The sequence below is a fragment of the Halichoerus grypus genome, chromosome 3 (assembly GCF_964656455.1).
Source record: "Halichoerus grypus chromosome 3, mHalGry1.hap1.1, whole genome shotgun sequence".
In the NCBI taxonomy this organism is placed as follows: Eukaryota; Metazoa; Chordata; class Mammalia; order Carnivora; family Phocidae; genus Halichoerus; species Halichoerus grypus.
In genome coordinates this window covers 207,975,699-207,997,868 of record NC_135714.1, presented here as the reverse complement: position 1 = coordinate 207,997,868, position 22,170 = coordinate 207,975,699, and the positions used below count along the sequence as shown (strand labels likewise).

Genomic DNA, 22,170 nt, shown 5'->3' with positions numbered 1-22,170 from the left:
ACCCCTGTGTGTGCTGACTCGTGTGCACATACACGGGACCCCTGCGTGTGCTGACTCGTGCGCGGATACACGGGACCCCCGTGTGTGCTGACTCATGCATGTATACATAGGACACCTGCATGTGCTGACTCATGCGTGCACATATTCCAGACACCTGCGTGTGCTGTGACCCGTGTGTGCACATGCACCAGGCATCCCATGTGTGGCGGACACTGCAGTGGCCGGGTGCCCTGTGAGCAGTGTGAGCACAATAAAGGCTTGTCTGCATTTACTGCAGGATCCTGAAGGTCCCCGTTCATCGGTTTTAAATTATTCAAAAGGGAGAGCATCCTGGTGGGTCCAATCCATCAGGGGAAGCCCTCGAGAAGGCTCAGCTCTTCCTAGATTCTTCTGCTGGCCTTGAAGGGGTCCCTGCCAGGTTAGGAGGGGCTCAGAGGGGTCCGTGGCTGGGACATGGGGTCCTCAAGGAGCTGAAAGATGTCCTGGCCAACAGCCAGCAAGAACACCAGGACCTCAGTCCTAAACCATAGGAACAGAGCTCCACCAACAGCCCAGTGAGACCCTGAGCGCACGAGCCAGGTAGCCAGGCCCGCGCCCTGACCTACAGACACTGGGACGAATACACGGGTGCTGTTTTAAGCCACTGGTTTGTGGTCATTTGTTGTGCAGAAGGAGAATATTAACACACTGGCGAATGGGTTTGGGGGAACATGCAACCTCTTTAAAGTTGTGCACGAGGGGTGCCTGGGTGGCTCAGTCGTTAAGCGTCTGCCTTCGGCTCAGGTCATGATCCCGGGGTCCTGGGATCGAGCCCCACATCGGGCTCCCCACTCAGCGGGAAGCCTGCTTCTCCCTCTCCCTCTGCCCCTGCTTGTGTTCCCTCTCTCGCTGTGTCTCTCTGTCAAATAAATAAATAAAATCTTTAAAAAAAAAATAAAGTTGTGCACGATATTTGTGTGTCCGGGGTGGGGTGGACACGTGCATCTGCTCCTTATTTTGGAGAGGGTCTGATGCTTTCATTAGATTCTCTGAAGAATATGTGCCCCAAATGAGAAGACAAGGTCCCCCGAGAAAACGCTGGGGCTCAAGCATGTGCTGGACACAGAAGAAAAATCCAGAATCGGCCAAGTGCTGGTGCAGGTGAACTCAGGGCAGCTTTTCTCTGAAAACACTGCAGCCCTCGGGTTGTGGGGGCAGGAAAAGCTCCGGCGCGCATGCCGTGGCCTCGTCTGGGGCCTCTGGGGTCTCAGGGCTGCGGGAAGGTGTGGACAGGTTTTTCTCCGGAACACCACGGTCTCAGTATCAGCAAGCTAATGCATACCCACCCATTTCCTGAGAGCTTCCTTCTCTTTGTTGTGACTGGTTCAGAGAACAAGTCACATGCACCTCATGAATATTCTGCACTTTTATAAACGATAAATTGATCTAATTATTACCCAACTTCAACCCCATGGTGATAAACATTACCATATTTATGCCGACACATTAGAGACAGGATTTATTTCTTTTGTTCTCTAGAAGAGGCATTTTTTTCTTCTTTGAATTAGAATGATACACAAAACCCACTGACCCTGACCGTTGGCCTGTGGGATTACATCCTGTTCCTGTGTATTTTGGGGTGTGGCCGGGGAAACAGAGAAGGCAAAACCCCATGGGGTGGGGAAGGGGGAGGAGGGGAGTTGGCCGGATTCTGTGCTGAGAGTAAAGAGACCAAATGAAGGGCCGTCTGTCTGCCAACTGCAGGGTTTTCCTCTCCGTCAACAGTGTGTTAACTTGCTGTGCACAGAAAAAATGTAAATTGATCCTAATTAAGAGACACAAATTAGACGCTGAGAATTAACAGGAAAATTAATGAATTTGTCAGTATTTTCATATTGGCAGACACAGCTTATTAGTTCACAGGCACTGTGGGGAGGGTCACGATCTGGGTCCACGAAAAGTCAGGTTTCCTGAGGCCAGCCAGGCGGTCCCTGAAGGCAAGCAGCAGTTGACATCGTGCTGCCGAGCGGTCCCTCGTCCCCGCGGGAAGGGACATGACTCCCGGGGCTCGGACCTCACCCACATTCTATGCTGACTTATATTAGCGGAGAGAGGGAGGCAGTGGATGGGTAGGACCCTCGTGCAGGTGACATTTCTCCCTGGGGGGGGCACGGGGAGGAGCCAGACGTTGTCAGGGGAGTGAACGGTGATGCTGCCCCACCTCTCCCACCTCAAGGTGTGGCCTCCCCAAAATGGCTCCTTTAGGACATGCGCCCACTCTGGCCAAGAGCATTCGTGCTCTTGGTCACAGCCGTGGGGTGTGGTGGGCCTATGCTAGTGTCCAGGTCTGGCCGGTGGCTCCACTTACTGACTTTTATGAAGCTCAGGGTGCCTCACAGCACCTAGCTGCACACTGATGGCTCTCCAGAACCGGCAGCAAATCCTGGCTGTCTCAATCTGCCTCCAGAAGGTTCTACTTAGTGGAACAGGCATCTCTTAAGGACATGGAGGGATAAAGAACACACACATACACCACTGTTATTCAGCAACATTGCATGATACAAAACCAATATACAAAAATCAGTTGCATTTCTTTTTTCTTTTTTAAAGATTTATTTATCTGACAGAAAGAGAGAGAGAGAGCAGGGGGAGCGGCAGAGGCAGAGGGGGAAGCAGACTCCCTGCTGAGCAGGGAGCCCGATGCAGGGCTGGATGCTAGATCCCGGGATTATGACCTGAGCCAAAGGCAGATGCTCACCGACTGAGCCACCCAGGCGCCCCAATCAGTTGCATTTCTATACTAATGATGAACAATCTGAAAAGGCAATTAAGAAAACAATTTCATTTACAATCACATCAGAAAGAATAAAATACTTAGGACAAAGCTTAATGATGGAGAGAAAGGCTAGTACACTGAATTCTACAAAACACTGCTAAAGGGAATTTAGGAAGAGTCATAAATACATGGAAAGACATCCCATGTTCGTGGAGTGGAAGACTTAATAATAGTGTTGAGATGACCACACCACCCAAAGTGATCTCCAGGTTCAATGCAATCCCTATGATTACCAAAGGTGTTTTTTCCAGAGATAGAAAACTCTAGCCTAATATTCACATGGAATCTCAAGGGGCCCCAAATAGCCAAAACAATCTTGAAAAAGAACAAAGCTGGAGGATTTACACTTCCTGATCTCATACCTTCTATGAAGCTACAGTAATGAGAATAGTGTGGTCCTGGCATAAGGACAGACATACAGACGAATGGAATAGAACAGAGAGCCTCGAAATAAATCCTCACATATGCGGTCAGATGATTCTCAACAAGGGTGCCAAGACCAGTCGATGGGGAAAAGACAGTCTTTTCAACATACGATCCTGGAATAACTGAATATCCACACACAGAGAATGAAATCAGAATCTTACCTTACACCGTATATAAAAATTAACTCAAAGTGGATCAAAGACCTAAATGTAAGAGTTATAAAGAACTATGAAATTCTTGGGAGAAAACATTAGGGAAAAATCTTATGATACTGGTTTGGCAATTATTTCCTGGATATGACACCAAACGCATCAGCAACAAAGGAAAACATAAATAAGTTGGACTCCATCAAAATGTAAACCATTTGTGCATCAAAGAACAGTAGTGAGATAGAGACAAGGCAGGCAGGCCACAAAACGGGAGAAAACACTGTAAAATCACTTCTCTGATAAGGGATTAATATTCAGAATATATAAAGAACTCTTATAATCCAATGACAAAAACCAGATAATCCAATTCCCTAATGGACTATGACTTCAACAGGCATTTCCCTGAAAAAGAGAATGGCCCACAAGCAGGTGAAAATATGCTCAAAAGCATTCAACACCGGGGAAATGTAAACTGAAAGCGCACGAGACATCATTTGCCGCCATCAGGCCGGCTACCACCAAGCAAACAAGATAACAGCGTGAGGGTGGATGTGGGGGCCGTGGCCGCTCTGTGCAGGGCTGGCGGGATGCAGGATGGTGCCGCCGCCATGGACAGCAGACCAGCATTTCCTCGAGCAGTCACACTCAGAGTTACCGTCGGACCGGGCAATCCTACCCCCCGAGAGGCAGGAACACAGGTGTCCACACAGGATTCTGTGCACGGTGTCCAGGGCGGCACTATTCACAACAGCCCAGACGTCCATCAGCAGATGGCGGGCAAACAGAACGTGGCTTATCCATATAGCGGAATGCTGTTTAGCCTGAAGAGTGGTATGGTCGCCCAACGCTGCGAATAACTTAATGCCACTGAATTGTACACTTAAAAATGGCTAAAATGATGAATTTTATATTATGCATATTTTACCACAATAAAAAAATATGTTTTCATGGACAGAGTCAATGACCTCCTAAAGTGTGAGTCAGCTGACAGGTGTTTCTAAAACCCAGTAATCCTGAGAACAGGTGACTATCACCACGGAGAAAGGGAAGATCAAACCGGGAAAATGATGTTCTTGTTATTCTCAAAGCAGAGAAGAGGAAACAAGGAAGAAAATAATAAATTCAACTAGAATCAAATGACCTAAACCAGAACATTTAATGTCCATAAAGTGTTCTTAAAACAGAGACTTTCAAATACAAGGTTATATTACTTTACAAAAATATATAACAACTTCAAACTATACAGTTTATTAAATTTAACAGAATGTCCATTTTCAATTTTTACAAGAATCAGAAAAACAGGATCACTGTGTCGTAATCTGAGACATAAGCAATTTCTGATAACTGAAAATGTTCCATTTTATCCCAGTTTCTCAAAGTCTCAGATGCATGCTGCCCATTGTGCACAACACACAAATAACACGGCAGGGATACTTTCAAAGTTCCTGGGATTCAGGTTACAAAGAAAATTTAGCAATTCTATCTTCTTTGTACAAATCACGTCTCTGCCGATCGCATGTTTGCCTTTTTATATTTTCTTGCTAAATGTTGGCTCTTAGATGCACCGATTTATTCACTGTGTTTCTCGGGAAGGATGTGTGTGATCCAGTAGTTAAAGAAAGCTGAGAGCACTCTGGCGTGGTCTGGAAAGCAAACACACAACATAAAACAAAAAATAAAATAGAACAGGAAAGTCCCAAAACAAAAACCATAAATGATGTTTTTACAGCCATTAGCCGTTGGCTCACAGCTCTGGCGCAGAAGGGGCAGTGGTCGCGGCCGCGGCAGTTAGAGCCTACAGCACGCGGGTAAATTCTGGGGGTCGGTACTTCCCTCGGGTGAGAGCTCGCAGTCTGCAGGCTCTGTCGGACCTTCCGAACACCCGTGACGGAATCGCGCGACCACCGGCGCTCAGGGGAGGGGACACTGAAACCCAGCGCAGGCACACGTGTGCGCACAGGGGAACAGAGCGCGCGGGGTCCGCGGCAGAACCCCTCCGCGGGGGCGCTGGGCCCGCGGGCACAGGTGTACGCGCTGGGGGACAGAGCGCTCAGGGGTCCGAGGTGGAACCCCTCCGCGGGGGCGCCGGGGCCGCGGGCACAGGTGTACGCGCTGGGGGACAGAGCGCTCGGGGGTCCGCGGCGGAACCCCTCCGTGGGGGCGCTGGGCCCGCGGGCACAGGTGTACGCGCTGGGGGACAGAGCGCTCAGGGGTCCGAGGTGGAACCCCTCCGCGGGGGCGCTGGGGCCGCGGGCACAGGTGTACGCGCTGGGGGACAGAGCGCTCGGGGGTCCGCGGCAGAACCCCTCCGCGGGGGCGCTGGGCCCGCGGGCACAGGTGTACGCGCTGGGGGACAGAGCGCTCAGGGGTCCGAGGTGGAACCCCTCCGCGGGGGCGCTGGGGCCGCGGGCACAGGTGTACGCGCTGGGGGACAGAGCGCTCGGGGGTCCGCGGCGGAACCCCTCCGTGGGGGCGCTGGGCCCGCGGGCACAGGTGTATGCGCTGGGGACAGAGCGCTCGGGGGTCCGCGGCAGAACCCCTCCGCGGGGGCGCCGGGACCTCACGCAGGCACACGTAGGAGATGCCCTAGCGCACCGTGGTGCCTGCAGCCGGCCGTGGCTCCACCCGCCCCTCTCCCGCCTCCCGGGCCTGTGCAGCTTCCAGTGCGGATGCCTCTCCCCAGTCGCCGGGCCTCCTAAGCGCTCGGACACCCGTCACAGGCCGCCACTACGCACAGCGGCCTCGGGGCCGGTCGGAGACGGGGCTGCCCTGGGGAGCGGCGGCTGCCAGCGCGCCCTGCAGCCGGGTCAGATGCAGCCGGCTCCGCTGGGAGGCCCACCCCACTGCGCGCTCGGAACAGAGGCCCAGGGCTAAGGCCGGTCCGGATGCGCCCTGCTGCCCCGGCCAGCGGCCTGACCCCGCGCTCCCTCACCAGGCGTCAAGGAGGGTCGCGTGACAACACGCAGTAGACCGCAGCGTTCCTGCCGGAACCGTAGGCGCCTGTGCGGGAGCCGTAAGCGGTCAGCGAGGTGGGCCCCTTTCCTGGGCACCAGCTTGGTCCTAGCTCCGTAAACACGGAGCCGTGAAGAGACCGACTAGGGCGCGGCCAGGAAAGGGCCGCGCGTCAGGAACGGTAATGACTGCGCGGCGGGCAGGGACCCTCTGCAGCTCCCGAGCGCTGTGGTCCTGGCCCAGCCGCGCGCCCCTGCGCCGCGCCCACGACAAGCGTGCCTCAGACACACCGGTCTGACGACAGGGCTTCACTGCTGGTAACGTGCTTTGTTTTGTCTACAAAACAGCTTTAAATAGAACAACTCTGAAAGCATATCCTACATGCACTAAAAGGGAACTCATTTTTAAGAAAAGTGCTTCATATGTAAGTTTTAGTTCTACCAAGTGCTGAAAGTAAGTGTGCTTGTAGACAAAACTTGCCCAGTGACCTGAACGTAAGAAGCCCAGAGAAACATTCCTGCTAAATCCCCAACTGCTGCTGAGCACTCTGCCGACACATTTTAGAGCAACGCAGAAGAAAGGCCTCAGTGTGAGGAACACAGCACAAATTCTGAAAATTTTAAATGATTTATTTTTACCTCATAAAAACTTTATATTTGTTTAATTTAATAAAACTGGCTTTCTGCAATTTGAGCTGAAACTTTATGGAAACTGAAGTCTGCTCCATCTAGCACGACCACCAGCGAGCTGCCCGGGAAGCCCTGGCCGCCCGACCCCCCTGAGCGGAGCTCCTCGTGAGAAGGGCTTGGGTGCCTCAGCTTCTGCTGCGCCATGCCTTCCCGCTCGCTCGCCTCCAGGCTCCCCCGCGCCTCCTCCTGCAGGGGCCCCCGGACGGGTCTCTGCTCTCCTCCACCCTCTCTGCCCTGCGAAGGTGGCCCTGGTGACCTTCCCCATCCTCAGTCTCACCCTGGGTGTCCGGCCAGCATCCCGCCCGGCCCCAGGCGACCCTGGCTCCTGAGGTCCCCCTCCCTGGACTCTGCCCCTCCGAGCATCACAGCTCAGAACCGGCCACTGGGCTCTTCCAGAGGCTCAGGCCCCACGCCTGCTCAGCTGGCCATCCTGTGGCTTCCCCCTGCACAGCCTCCCTGAACCTCCCACACCTCCGGACCGCCTCTCTCACCATAAGCAAAGGCCCCGGCCTTCTGCTCCTGACCCTCCACTCTGGTCTGAACTCGACAGCCGGGGGTCTTGCTTGTGTCTGGGAGCAGAAGCCCATAGCGATGGCATGACTCCGCACTCGGGCCAACACCGCCAGGTCGCCCTCCATCTGCCTGTGCGTGCCCACGACCTGCTCCCACCATGAGATACCCACCACACCCCATCCCAGTGCATTTGCTCCTGGCTGCAAGAATATCCCCTCCCTGTGGGTTTTCCTTCTCCGCAGACTCCAATCTAGCGTGCACATGGCGGGGGTCAGCTCCCGATCTCGTCACCTGTCTCCCCACTGGGACACAAGGCTCCTGTCTAGCGTGCACACGGCAGGGGTCAGCTCCCGATCTCATCACCTGTCTCCCCACTGGGACACGAGGCTCCTGTCTAGCTGCACATGGCAGGGGTCAGCTCCTAATCTCGTCACCTGTCTCCCCACTGGGACACAAGGCTCCTGTCTAGCGTGCACACAGAGGGGGTCAGCTCCCGATCTCGTCACCTGTCTCCCCACCGGGACACGAGGCTCCTGTCTAGCTGCACACAGCAGGGGTCAGCTCCTAATCTCGTCACCCGTCTCCCCACCAGGACACGAGGCTCCTGTCTAGCGTGCACATGGCGGGGGTCAGCTCCCGATCTCGTCACCCGTCTCCCTACCAGGACACGAGGCTCCTGTCTAGTGTGCACATGGCGGGGGTCAGCTCCCGATCTCGTCACCTGTCTCCCCACTGGGACACAAGGCTCCTGTGTAGCGTGCACATGGCAGGGGTCAGCTCCCGATCTCATCACCTGTCTCTCCACTGGGACACAAGGTTCCTGTCTAGCGTGCACATGGCGGGGGTCAGCTCCCGATCTCGTCACCCGTCTCCCCACTGGGACACGAGGCTCCTGTCTAGCGTGCACACGGTGGGGGTCAGCTCCCAATCTCCCCAGTCTCCCCACCAGTACATGAGGCTCCTGTCTAGCGTGCACACGGCGGGGGTCAGCTCCCGATCTCGTCACCTGTCTCCCCACCGGGACACAAGGTTCCTGTCTAGCGTGCACATGGCGGGGGTCAGCTCCCGATCTCGTCACCCGTCTCCCCACCAGGACACGAGGCTCCTGTCTAGCGTGCACACGGCGGGGGTCAGCTCCCGATCTCGTCACCCGTCTCCCCACTGGGACACGAGGCTCCTGTCTAGCGTGCACACGGTGGGGGTCAGCTCCCAATCTCCCCAGTCTCCCCACCAGTACATGAGGCTCCTGTCTAGCGTGCACACGGCGGGGGTCAGCTCCCGATCTCGTCACCTGTCTCCCCACCGGGACACAAGGTTCCTGTCTAGCGTGCACACGGCGGGAGTCAGCTCCAGATCTCCAGTCTCCCCACCGGGACACAAGGTTCCTGTCTAGCGTGCACACGGCGGGGGTCAGCTCCAGATCTCCAGTCTCCCCACCGGGACACAAGGTTCCTGTCTAGCGTGCACACGGCGGGGGTCAGCTCCAGATCTCCAGTCTCCCCACCGGGACACAAGGTTCCTGTCTAGCGTGCACACGGCGGGGGTCAGCTCCCGATCTCCCCCGTCTCCCCACCGGGACACGAGGCTCCTGTCTAGTGTGCACATGGCGGGGGTCAGCTCCCGATCTCGTCACCCGTCTCCCCACCGGGACACGAGGCTCCTGTCTAGCGTGCACACGGTGGGGGTCAGCTCCCCATCTCCCCAGTCTCCCCACCAGTACATGAGGCTCCTGTCTAGCGTGCACACGGCGGGGGTCAGCTCCCGATCTCGTCACCTGTCTCCCCACCGGGACACAAGGTTCCTGTCTAGCGTGCACACAGAGGGGGTCAGCTCCCGATCTCCAGTCGCCCCACCGGGACACAAGGTTCCTGTCTAGCGTGCACACGGCGGGGGTCAGCTCCCGATCTCGTCACCCGTCTCCCCACCGGGACACGAGGTTCCTGTCTAGCGTGCACACGGTGGGGGTCAGCTCCCCATCTCCCCAGTCTCCCCACCAGTACATGAGGCTCCTGTCTAGCGTGCACACAGAGGGGGTCAGCTCCCGATCTCGTCACCTGTCTCCCCACCGGGACACAAGGCTCCTGTCTAGCGTGCACACGGCGGGGGTCAGCTCCCGATCTCGTCACCCGTCTCCCCACCGGGACACGAGGCTCCTGTCTAGCGTGCACACGGCGGGGGTCAGCTCCCGATCTCGTCACCTGTCTCCCCACCGGGACACGAGGTTCCTGTCTAGCGTGCACACGGCGGGGGTCAGCTCCCGATCTCGTCACCTGTCTCCCCACCGGGACACAAGGTTCCTGTCTAGCGTGCACACGGCGGGGGTCAGCTCCAGATCTCCAGTCGCCCCACCAGCACACGAGGACCCAAGGGCAGGGCTTCGTCTGCCCCGTTCTCCGAGAATCCAGCAGCTGAGGACAGGGCGGCACAGGCAGACGCCCAATGAAGCTCAACAAACACGCTAATTCAGGACCTCTGGGACCTCTGGGACCTCTGGGACCCCAGCTCGGTGACCGGCCTCCCCAATTGGAGAATGAAGTGTTGACGGTCCCTGTCACTCCCCTGCTCATCACCCCAGCGCCACGCTGGGATGGCCTTACTGTCCTTTCACCTGATTTGATACCATGTTAGTCTTGACCTTTCAGCTGCACCCTGAGGTTTCTGGGTGGACACAGTCATTGTGGTCACTTTGACATTCCCTCGGAGAAGTCTGCAGAACCCCTCCATTCATTCAGCTGAAAAGGTGCCACGGGCCTGGTGTGGGTCAGGCGTGGGGCTCTGCGGTGGTTCTCTAGGAAAAGCCTTGATTTTCTGATCCTTGGCGTCTGCACACTCCCGTGGCCTGATACTCCCCCCAACGCCCATTTCAAGCTACTGACACGAAGTCAGCACCCCGGTGCTGGGAGCACTGGGGCACGGTTGGCCCCAGCACCTGACAGTTTGTCTGGAAAGGGCACCCAAGAAAGGTTGGTACACAAAAGAAAAGTCGTCTTGTAATTCACGTCTCCCCAAGATATTTAGTGGGCAGAAAAAGTCAGCCTCCTACCAGCAGAGCAGAGGAGGAAGCGGGGAAGGGGTGACATTTAAACTGATGACATCTGGCCCAGACAGCTCAGCGCCTGGAAGATCGGGTGGCACAGGTCCTTCCGCGCCCGTCACGTGAGTCCTGCTTACGGCAAGCACATTCCCGTGTCCACAAGCACGCGCGCGTCCCCGATGCTCTGCCCCCCGGCCTCGGGGCTGACCCCAGGGGCCCAGTACGTACCGGGCGGCATGGCGCAACATGCTGGGAGCCTCTCCAGGGCATGCTGCAGGCTCTCGGTGTCTCGCACGAGTAACAGCGTTTTCATGTGATGCACAAGGCGCACATCGGAGGGGGACATGCTGTGAGCCTCGAGATGCTGGAACAGCTCCTGACTGGCTTCCACGGACACAGCAGAGTCTGCATCATCCTTGGAGGCACCTAAGCAAAGCCAGGGTCCCAGAGAAACACACGTTTATGTTTCTTTCTGTCGGCTGAAGGTACTTCCCACCTAACGCGTCTCTACTCAGAATGAGCTGCTGGGGACAGAGGAAGCTGCCAGGAGGGGCCACTGGAGCAGAATGTGAACCGTCAGCAAGGAACTAGGGCTCGCTGAAGCCGCTGGAGGCCTGCCTCTGTCTGGGCCTCCATCTCCTGCGACGCCTTCCAGAAACACCGCTAGGAGTCACGGGCCGTGGCAGGGCCACGGACACGGCCCAGCCTGCAGACGGCCTCAGGTGCCCCGTTCCCACTCAACGGCAAGTGTTTTTGCTGTGCTGTTCTCTGCATTAGTCCCGCTTGGACTTCATACAGCATTTTGAGTCTATGACTTGATGGCCTTTCCCAACTTTGAAGAACTCCCAACTATTACCTCTGCACACGGCCCCCAGCGCCCTGTCCTGGACCCCACGTACATGCATGTCAGACCCGTTCCCGTCCCCCCGGCGCCCGCGAGCACGCATCTGCAGGTTCTATCCTGCCTGTTTCCCGGCCACTGATCTCCCTCATGCTGAACCTGACCTGCGGCTGAGACTCAGCATTGAGTTCTTAATTTCAGTTATTATATTTCTCACAATTTCCATTTGACTGTCTTAATAGATTGAGGCTATCTGGTGAAATTCTCCAATTTTTCACCTTTTTCTCCCTATTTTTTTGAGCACCTTAATCATACTTCTTTCAGTGCCTTCTGATAACATCAATGTCTCCATTGCACGTTCTTCTCGTGGTTTTGCCTGCTAAGTTGGAGTGCATGAGTATGGAAACTGGTGGTGGTCTGGGCCAACCCGCCCCTGCAGGGACTGAGCTGACACACGGTGGGCTCAGCCGCCTCCACCCACCCCTGCTCCAAGTGCGTGGCCCTCTGGGATGTCAACCTTGTCAGCACCCCAAAACTGCCGAGAGGTCCACCATGTTGTTGAAGCTCCTCGCTTCTCCCTACCTTGCACCCCACAGGTTGGCATCTGGCAAAGGTTCTGAGAGACCCACAGGCCTGCACTGTGGCCGAAGCTGCACACACTGGTGGGTGAGCTTCCCAGGGCTCGGCCGGCCCTCCCCTGCGCCCCGCTCCAGCGCCCACATGCATGGCCGGCAGACGCCCCCGGGGAAAGGAGGCCGTGGAGTTAGGGCTCAGCCCTCACGTCGTGTCACCTCCTCTGGGGTCTGCCCTCTTGGGCGCTTTTCCGCAGAACCTCCTAGACTCACACGCGATGGATCCTGTACTGAGGTCTTTCTGAGGCTCCTTCTGCTCTGCTGCGTATTAGCTATGTGTTCCTACTAGCCTCGTTTAGCTATTACGTTTGTTTTCGCTCTGTTAAGACAAAGCGCTGATAGACGTGCTAAAGGGGAAAGGGTTAAACTGATCTATTAACAATGGCATTTTCACACCCTTGTGTAAATCACTTCCTTACCCCCCAAATTATCACAGAGCCAATATTTCTCAGTCTTATTGATAAGGTCAAATTCTTGCTCACATCGGGATACACTAAACCCACCCCTGCCCCTGAATCCACTAGGAACGTTGTCAGAATGGGCAACGGTTCATCCCGAGCGCCTCTGTCCTTGGTGTGAACATGGTGGCTCAACTCAGCACCTGCCCCTTCCTGATCCTGAGGTCAGCCGTCAGTAAACCTCAACACAAACGTAAGCAATTACCATCCATGAGAATAAATGTGCTTCCCTTTTTCATCTCCTGTGTCAATATAGAGAGTTGCTCAAAGACGCTCCCTGAAAATCTTAAATCCGCAAGTTACGTGTGGGAAGTAAATCAAGGTACGTCTCAGAGGGGATGGTTGTGCTTATACTTTTACTTCCCGATTAGCTCTTGAAAACGAGCCTGAGTTCATCACACCTGCAATCTGGACTGACCGTGCCTGTGGAAATAGAGCTGAGAATACCAAGAGCCTCTGCAATCGCGTTTAAAGCAGTGAGGATGCAGAGACCAGCCACGTGAGGAGCCGCAGCCTGGAGCACAAGCCATTCCGCATCCCTGCTGGACAGAGTTTAAATATTCTCATCTTTGCCTCAAAACTAATGACTTATTTTGACTACTGAATATTTTAGTGTTTTATATTTTAAACATTTAAATATTTTATATTTGCTTACTTTTCCAAATAAGTGGATGCCATTATTCAAAAGAACGATAAAAAACATACCATCATAAAAGTAAATTTCTTGTGTTGACTTTAGAAACTTTAGGATATCATCTGCCTTTTCATTGGTACTTTTAATGTCTTCCTCATTGGCGTCTGCACCGTCCTCCCCGCGGGCGTCTGCACCGTCCTCCCTGTGATCCTCCGCATCCTCCCCGTCACTCTCTCTCAGGGCTTCTTGCTCGCTGTCGCCCTCCTCGGGCTGGTACATGAAGTTGCGGCCAGAGGCTGTGGTCAGTAAGCCAGCAGCTTTCTTCCTCTTCATCTGCTGCTTCTTCTTCAGTTTCCTCTTTTTATTTTTACTGATTGTGGGGCCATCTGTGGGCCGTGGCTGCAGTTTTTCTTGTGAAAGACTCTGCTGTTTCTTTAATTCTGCTTGTTCTGCATGATCATTATTGGGATTTTTAAAACTTTTCTTGGATTTATGCTTTCTTGCTCTTCTTCTCTTTGGTTGATCATGAAGATCCTCATCTATAAAAACAAAAATTCAAATACAACCATTTTCTGTACAATGGAACCATAACAAACATATTAGGTTAAGTTTTCCATTAGAATCTTGCAGATTCAGTAGAAAAGGAATTTAAAATATTTACTTCAGTGATTCTCAACTTTATCTCAAGTAACTACGTGATCGAGGAACCTGGGACTTACCCTTAACTAAATGAGCGGCGGACGTGTTCTTCCAGAGAGGCCTGCACGGAGACAGATACACGCACGTTCACCGTTGCTACAATCATGACAAATGGTGAGACTTCAGGGATGTAAGAGCTGTTGCAATTTTATTGGAAGTAAAATTTCAGGCCTGCAGCCTTGGGGAAAACACATTAATTCCTGTTTTTTAAAATTTTACTTTGGTGCCTTCTAAGAGCTACTCGGATGTGAGAATAAGTCATAACTAGGGTCGCCTTGCCCGTGTGAACCAGCACGAGGTCACATTTTGAAATGAAGATGGAGCTTGGGCTCGCGGTCAGCGGCAGTGGGTTGGCTGTGGGCATGCCCGGCAGGCCTCCAACGAGAGTGCGGCGTCAGGGGCTGTGACGTGCTCACCCTGAAGCCCCAGCGTTGAATACGGGACAACAGTGAAGGCCCTGAGGCTGCTGCTGCGTCAGCTAAGGGGCTGCCTCCGTCTCTGTGTCTCTGTCTTCTGTTTCTGTGTCCATCTCTGTCGCAGTCTGTCTCTGTCTCAGTCTCTGTGTCTCTGTATGTCTCTGTCTCTCTTAGTCTCTCTATGTCTCTCTCTGTCTCTATTTCTGTGTCTGTGTCTCTGTCTGTCTCTCAGTCTCAAGCTCTCTGTCTCTGTCTCTGTCTCTCAGTCTCTCTGTCTCTGTCTCAGTTTGTGTCTCTCTCATTCTCTCTGTGTCTCTATCTCTAACTCTCTGTCTCTGTGTCTGTCTCTCAGCCTCTGTCTCTGTGTCTTGGTCTCTCTTAGCCTCTCTATGTCTCTCTGTCTCCATCTCTCTGTCTCTATTTCTCTCCACCTCTGTCTCTCTCTTTCTCTGTCTCTGTGTCTCTATGTCCCTCTGTCTCTGTCTCTCTCCGTCTCTGTGTCTCTCTCTCCATCTCTGTCTCTCTGTCTCTCTCTCCATCTCTCTGTCTCTCTCTCCGTCTCTCCGTCTCTCTGTCTCTCCGTCTGTCTCTGTGTCTCTGTCTCTGTCCGTCTCTGCGTCTCTGTCTCAGGACCCTCACACCGTCCCCGGGCAGCAACCCCACAAGGGCGGGCTGTCTCCACTGCGGGCCTGTGAGCACCTGCTGTGTGGGCTGGAGGGACGGACACACGGACGCGTGGAGGTGGAAGGCAGGCGGAGAGAAAGGAAACCCACGTGCGGGTGGCAAGTTCCCGGTTTACGGCGGCCTGACCGACAGGTGCACCGTGAGTTCAGGCCCGCAGCCCGCCCGGGAGCGTGTAACACCGCGCAGGGAGCACGGCGCACGCCCGGCCCGCTCCTTCTGGGGCGCACGGACCCCGCCTGCTGCCACAGCCGCGTGCGGCGCGGCCCCCATGTGCTCCCGCGCTCCTCCAGCCCCGGCACCGGGGCTCCCGCGCAAACGCCACCGCTCCGCCTCCCGGGCGCACGCGGGGTGCCGCCTCCACGGCCGTCCCCAAGCCCCGCCAACGGGAAGGGCTCGCACCTGGACGGCCACCGTCAGCGCCTGGCGCCGCCGACTGTCCACACTGGCCCCGAGCCCTGCTGAGAACGGAGTGATCAGGGGCTGCGCTGTCAGCGCCGAGGACCGGGGGCCTGCCGCCTGGTTCGCGGCACCTTCTGCGCGGGTGCGATCCCGGCCCAGTGCGGGGCCACGCGCCCGAGCGCGATGCAGGGGGTCCAGCACCAGCCCCGCAGGGGCAGAGGCCACCTTTGTGCGAGCCGTGCGCGAGCCCTGCCCACCGCCCCCAGGGTGGCCTACAGGTTCCAGCCTCCACGCCGGGGAGAGCAGCCCCTCCCTGACAGCCTGGCACGTGCGGGGTCCCTGGGGCTCAGTCTGGGGCCGCAGTGCGCACGGGGGTTCAGCCCCGGGAGGCACCGGGAAGGACCAGCCCAAAGGACTCAGATCCGGAGCTCTCTCTTCATTCTGCAAGCTCCCTGCCCTTTGAAAACAAGGCACTTCGACAATGAAAAGTACCTTAAATGCTAATTTTCTGTGACTTCTGCTAACCTGACCTTGCATCTCACAAGAGAAGCTGGGTTGCCGCTCCTCGAAGGGACTTTGTCCAAACATGCACTCCTCCATTGACTCCAGAACATTCCGTCTTCACTGGCCCACTACACACCTGCAATCTTGCCTTCTTCAAACCCTCATGCACAATGAGAGCTATGGGAACATTTATATTAGGGAGCCAGTGGTCTGACTATTTATAAATCTGAGAAGCACACTAATTTTGAAAAGCTGCCATCCCCAAAACATACCTTTCAGACACGCTAATTTTAAAAATAATCACAATTTGTCAAAGTTCTCTCAGCTACTATTTGGCACCTACATTCTGATGAACTGCTATAGTAGAAATAGTTAGATACCAAAAATAGCCATAGTCTCCAGCTTATTCCAATTCTCACAGCTGTACCATGTTGCATTAAAAAAAAGCTAAGTATTTTAAAGGAAATGTGAGTTTTATTCTAGATGCAAAGCTAAGGCTACAAATGCATTTGATAATTACCCTTTGGCTCTCAGTGTCCTTTAGATGCTAAATGCAAAGTAGTAAGCTTACAGTTAGTGTTGATCTAAACCATACACATGGCAGGCCTGTTAAAATATGAAGATATGAGGTGCTTCAAATTACTTTCGTTTTTAAAGGTCTTTTATTTGAGAGAGAGCGACAGAGGGAGAGGGAGAAGCAGACTCCCCACTGAGCAGGGAGCCAGATGTGGGACTCGAGCCCAGGACCCTGAGAGCATGACCCGAGCCGAAGGCAGATGCTTCACCGACTGAGCCGCCCAGGCGCCCCTCGTATTACTTCCATAGTCTGTTGTTTGCCTCAAATTCAGGACAGTATTGGCCAGTGACAGGTGCCGACTGCACACATTCGGCAAAGTGAAAATGGGGTGCGGGTTTCATCAGGATGTGGTTGCCTGGCTCTCGGGACTGCCCTCCTCACCCCGAGACTGAGGGGACAGGGACACGGGAGAGCCAGGCAGGGGCCCGTCTGCAGCCCAGCCTGCATACTGGGCAGAGGGGACTTTAAGAGTTCCCTGTAACTTTAAAAAATGGATTTGCTCACTCTTTTTTTTAATTGGTTCTGGATATCTAGAGCAGAAATTTCCAAAGAGCAAGAAGGGGAAGCAGCGCGACGGCTGGCCACAGGGAAGAGGTCTGCCTGGGCTTCGCTTCAGTTCCAAGCTATAATTTAGCTTTTAATCCCAAATAACATCCAAAGAACGCACGGGACCTTCATGTCATACAAAGGGCACCAGGCTCCAAACCCTACAATCTGGGGGCGCCTGGGTGGCTCAGTCAGTTAGTGTCAGACTCTTGGTTTCAGCTCCAGTCATGATCTCATGGGATCGAGCTCCGTGCTGGGCTCCGTGCTGAGCGGGGGTCTGCTTGAGATCCTCTCCGCTCCCTCTCTCTCTCTCTCTCTCTCTCTGACTCATCCTCTCAAAAACAAAAACAAAACACTACCATCTAGATAATGAATTCCTCACGATTATAAGTCTGTCTGCCTGATGGCAATCAGATCACTTTGTTCTGATAAGATGTTCTGATCTGTTGCCACACTAAATATCTACTTCACAAGAACATAACAAATACGCGGTCAACATACACGACCTAATAATCTTCAGCCTCGTTACTTCCTGCCTTCTTTTCTGAAACAGGTTTTGATATTGAAATCATCTCCCAGTTCTCTAGTTAGTTCTGAATAGGCTTGAGTTCTCTGTCTTTGGAAAATGAAACTTTAGTCTTGAAAACTGAGAAACAGGGGCGCCTGGGTGGCTCAGTCGTTAAGCGTCTGCCTTCGGCTCAGGTCGTGATCCCAGGGTCCTGGGATCGAGTCTCACATCGGGCTCCCTGCTCGGCGGGAAGCCTGCTTCTCCCTCTCCCACTCCCCCTGCTTGTGTTCCCTCTCTCGCTGTGTCTCTCTCTGTCAAATAAATAAATAAAATCTTAAAAAAAAAAAAAAAAAAGAAAACTGAGAAACAGGCATTTAGTGGAAGGATAATTAGGTGGTGCCTCGCCCACAAAAACACTCGGATATGGACTTCTCAAAACAATTCATGTTTAGAATAATTCTCTGTGATAACTTTCAATAAAATGACCAATAAAATGGTGAAAGTTTTGAATTAATAAAATAAGTGGTTTAATATATGGCAATAAAATCCCAAATCCCTTAGATAAAATGTTAAAACCATGAAACAACTCATTAAAGTTAAATTATGGGCAATAAATAAAAAAAGTTAAAGAATGGGCAATCAGGAAAGTAATCAAAACAGTGTAAGTAAGGAAGAGACACAGAAGTTATTCAATAAATACCGAGCTACAGAAGGTCTGCATGGAGTAAACATGTCTCCAAGAACAAGACAGACCAGGGACGAGGAGGGAAGCCGCAGGCCGAGCGGGCAGGCTGTGTGCTGGGCAGGTGCATCCGTGTCCCAGACCCCCTGAGCTGGAAATGTGGGGACGCCGGGCACCCGCCTCTCGCCTCTCACCTCCGGGAAAGACGTGAAGCAAGGAACAGGGAGGGTGCGGACGGCCAGGGTGGACACACCAACCCTCTCCTGACGTGGCCCCGACCTGTGTGGTGGAGGCGGCCTCACACACGGTGCACGGTCCATCCGTGTCCACCAGACCTGCAGCCCCGGTGGCTTCCGAACACCCGTTTGCATAGTTGTTCGGGGCGCCAGAGCTCAGATTTTCCTTGTGTGAACCCATTCTCTGCAGGTAGGACGGGCTTCACAGCCTGAGCTTCCAGACGGGCCAACTGGTAAGCAGACACCCAGCATGCCCAGTCTGCTCCCAGGATCACGTGCAGCTGCCCCGCCCTTCTGCGGTCCCGTGACATCCCGCACGGCCGCAGGGCTTAGCGACTATGTCCCCTATTTGTGTCCTAAGGATAACATCTTGATGCAACTTAGCTTGAAAATTGCAGTCAATACAGACCCAGGCATGGTTCAACATTTCTTTTGAAAAACAGTAACGTGTGTTAGTAATTAGATCTGATATGTAGGCAATACAGTCAATATAAAGACCATTTATTTTAAGTGTTAACATCTCAGAACAACCTATAGACCATGTATGTCCCTTGGGCAATGCCTACCCGCAAACAAATGTAACTACTTTTATAAGCAGAACAGAACGCAGCTGTTTGGCTGGGTTACATGCAAAACTCCTAGTAATGTAGAATAATTTATAAAAATACGGTGAAATGATAAATCTGACCCTTTACAACACTTTTCACATGAACATACCAGACCTTCTCATGATTCTTCATTCTCTGTGCCTAAAACTAAATTGTTCCTCTTGTTTACGAGCCGCCTTCGCTTACTGCCAAGCACAGCTCAGACCTGCCGGCTTCCTTCGTCCCCAGGGTTCTCCTTCCACTAGAAACGCACAGCACGGGAGGAGAAGACCTGTTACCGGCTTTATTACTCACCTGCGAGCTCTAAGGGCTACGTTTCAGCCACTTCTGTTTCTCCAGTGTTTGACATACTAGGTTCTCAATGAAGAGCTCGCATTTCAGATCCAGCCGGCTACAGAAAATAAGGACACTGTGCAGAGCTCCTCGTGCTCTGAAGTTCACAGCAAATGATGCTTATTTCTCTTGTCCACAAATAGGCATCAACTGTGTTTTGGGGCCGGAGGTATAGCGACATGCGGTCCACTTAGATCTCGGGATCCTCAGAGTTACTCTGTGGTATCCACACAACCAAAAAGACACCCTCTTAGGTGGGGCTTCTCTCTCCCTATCAGACTGATTGGGGTGAATCTAGAGGAGATCCGGGTTCCTTGACTGTTTCCTAACGGGGGTTCCTTGGGTAACCAGTGAGTTCACGTAGGGTCCTGGATGGCTGGGACCCTGGTAGCTTTGGGAAGCTCTCAGAGATGCCACCAGAGACGAGAATGGCCTGGAGGACACCGGGCATGAGGCCTCCTTCGTGAGGTCTGCCGGCCGGAAGCAGAGACCCACCACTGCACCAACAGTGCAGGAGGGCTCCCCTCTCTCCACATCCTTGCCAACATCTGGCTCATTCGTGGACACCTGCTACTTCACAATGACTGGTTTGGGCAAACTCGTGTTCTTGAGAGGCTCTGATGACGCGGAGATTCAGAATGGGACTGAGTTTGGGAATGCAGTGAGATTCCTGTGCAGAATTCACAGGGTTCTGGCGCTACCTCATTATTTCAGGGTATGGCAGAGGCTTAGCAAAATCCTTGATTCCACATTACCACTTTTATACTGGGTCTATAGTCAGTGGTGGCAGGAACCACACCCCTGTCCCATGTTCACACTATTTTTCATTCCCTATTTCTCGGATAATTTACAAGAAGGTGCAAATTGCCCTGGAGAAGAATTTGTGAAATCCCATGTGAAACCATGGGTCACCGGTAACCAAATCTGTGTCCATGTGATGATGGGAGAGTGGGTTACGTGGAGTCACAGAGTGCCTTTCTGGAGGGTCCCGCCAGCCACACCTGGGAGAACGTGGTCTGTGCACCGTCACTTCCCTGACGCCGTCGGAAAGCACTGCAAGATGCTCTTGGTATCACCAGCCATCTTCGGTGCGTGGTCGGGCTAGGCTGTGGGGACGAGATGGAGAAAGCAGCCTCGGACGTGGGCCGCCACCTGTCTGCAGTGACCGTGGGCCGAGTGAAAGGCGGCCTCACTGGGCTCGGCCCCTGTCCCATCCCAGCCTCCGTGCTCTTGGGAACACCCGGTCTGCTGAATAGCCTGCCCCCCACCATCGGCATCGTGTTTGCGTGCCCCACCCCCTCACTGGCCCGTGAGCCTGTGGTGCGTGTCGCTGACTCGCTGTGGGACAGAGGGTGGGTCAGAGACGCTGCGTCAGAATTATTTTCATGAATCTTCTCTACCCATTGTCACTTTATAGGACAATTAGTTCAAGGAAATCTAAATGCACTCACCCTTAAAACTGGGAGAGAATTCAGAAAACCGTCTATTCAAACCCCTCATTATACAGAAAGAAAAATGCGGCCCAAACAGGTCAGGAGTCTGGCAGATGATGTGGATGCAGACTCCCTGCACACTTCTCTTCCACTTCACCTGGCACCTCCCACCATCCCCCACCAGGTGATGTACCTTCTTGTCCGGTGATGCTGACGGAGTCCCGTCACGAAAGCTCGGTGCACAGCCAGGCACGGGGACCACAGTCAGGGGAGAATGTGCACCTGCCGTGCTCTGAACCTGTGAGCCCCGCACAGATGCTCCTTTTGCACCCAGCCCTGTGACCTGGTGCGTTGAGAACTAGCGTGAGCCTGCTCGGCAGAGAGTCTGCTCAGCTGCCATCGATGACGTGCGGCCCTGAGGCCTGCAGCTCAGGGAGGTCGGGGTCCTCCTCGGCAACACTTTGGCACGTACTGTGGGGGCTGCTACTTTGGCATTTCATGAGAATCCTTCTGGATGGGGGTGCTTCTCAGTATGATTACTGCAGGTTCTGCATGAGCCCCTCCCTCCACGGCATCCCTCCCCAGCTCTACACGTCGGGCAACCCACACATGACTCATCGTATAGCTGAAAATCTGGACCCTCTACCAACCTCTCCCTATTTCTCCCAACCACTAGCAACCACTTTCCTATGCTCTGTTTCTAGGGCTTTGCCTTCTGTGTTTAGATTCCACATATATGACATAATGCAGGATTCAACTTTCCCCCTCAGACTTATTTCATGTAGCATAATACCCTCGAAGTCCATCCACGTCGTTGCAAATGCAGGACTTCTCTCTTCCTCATGGCTGAACCATATTCTGTTGTATGTACACAATATGGTCTTTGTCCATTCACCCTTTGATGGACATGTAGGGTTGTTCCATGTTTCAGCTACTGTCAATAGCTCACAATGAACATGGGAGGCAGGCATGTCCTTGAGATCCTGTTTCCATTCCCTGTGGTTATGTGTCCGGAAGTGGAAGAGCTGGGTCACAGGGTAGCTCTTTTTGAATTGTTTAAGGAACCTCCATACTGTTTTCCAGAGTGGCTGCACCAGCTTGCATTCCCACCAACAGTGTAGGAGGGTTCCCCTTTCTCCACATCCTCACCAACATCTGTCGTTTCCTGACTTGTTAATTTTAGCCATTCTGACTGGTGTGAGGTGGTATCTTAATGTGATTTTGATTTGGATTTCCCTGATGCCGAATGATGTTGAGCACTTTTTCATGTGTCTGTTGGCCATTTGGATGTCTTCTTTGGAAAAATGTCTGTTCGTGTCTTCTGCCCATTTTTCAATCAGACTGTTTTTTGGCTACTGTTGTAAGAATTCTTTTTATATTTGGGACATTAACCCCTTATTGG

General features: G+C 53.5%; 1 protein-coding gene across 1 annotated transcript in view; it reads right to left on the bottom strand.

Moving 5' to 3' along the window:
* Positions 1–4,527: 4,527 nt before the first annotated feature.
* ERICH1 (glutamate rich 1) overlaps positions 4,528–22,170 on the bottom strand; it is a 57,573-nt gene continuing 39,930 nt past the window's right edge. The window contains exons 4-6 of the mRNA XM_078069908.1: positions 13,215–13,682; positions 10,807–11,004; positions 4,528–5,033 (exon numbers count right to left, since the gene is read on the bottom strand). Coding sequence (XP_077926034.1) covers positions 4,960–5,033; positions 10,807–11,004; positions 13,215–13,682 — 740 coding nt within the window. The 3' untranslated portion in view covers positions 4,528–4,959. The remainder of the gene's footprint in view (positions 5,034–10,806; positions 11,005–13,214; positions 13,683–22,170) is intronic.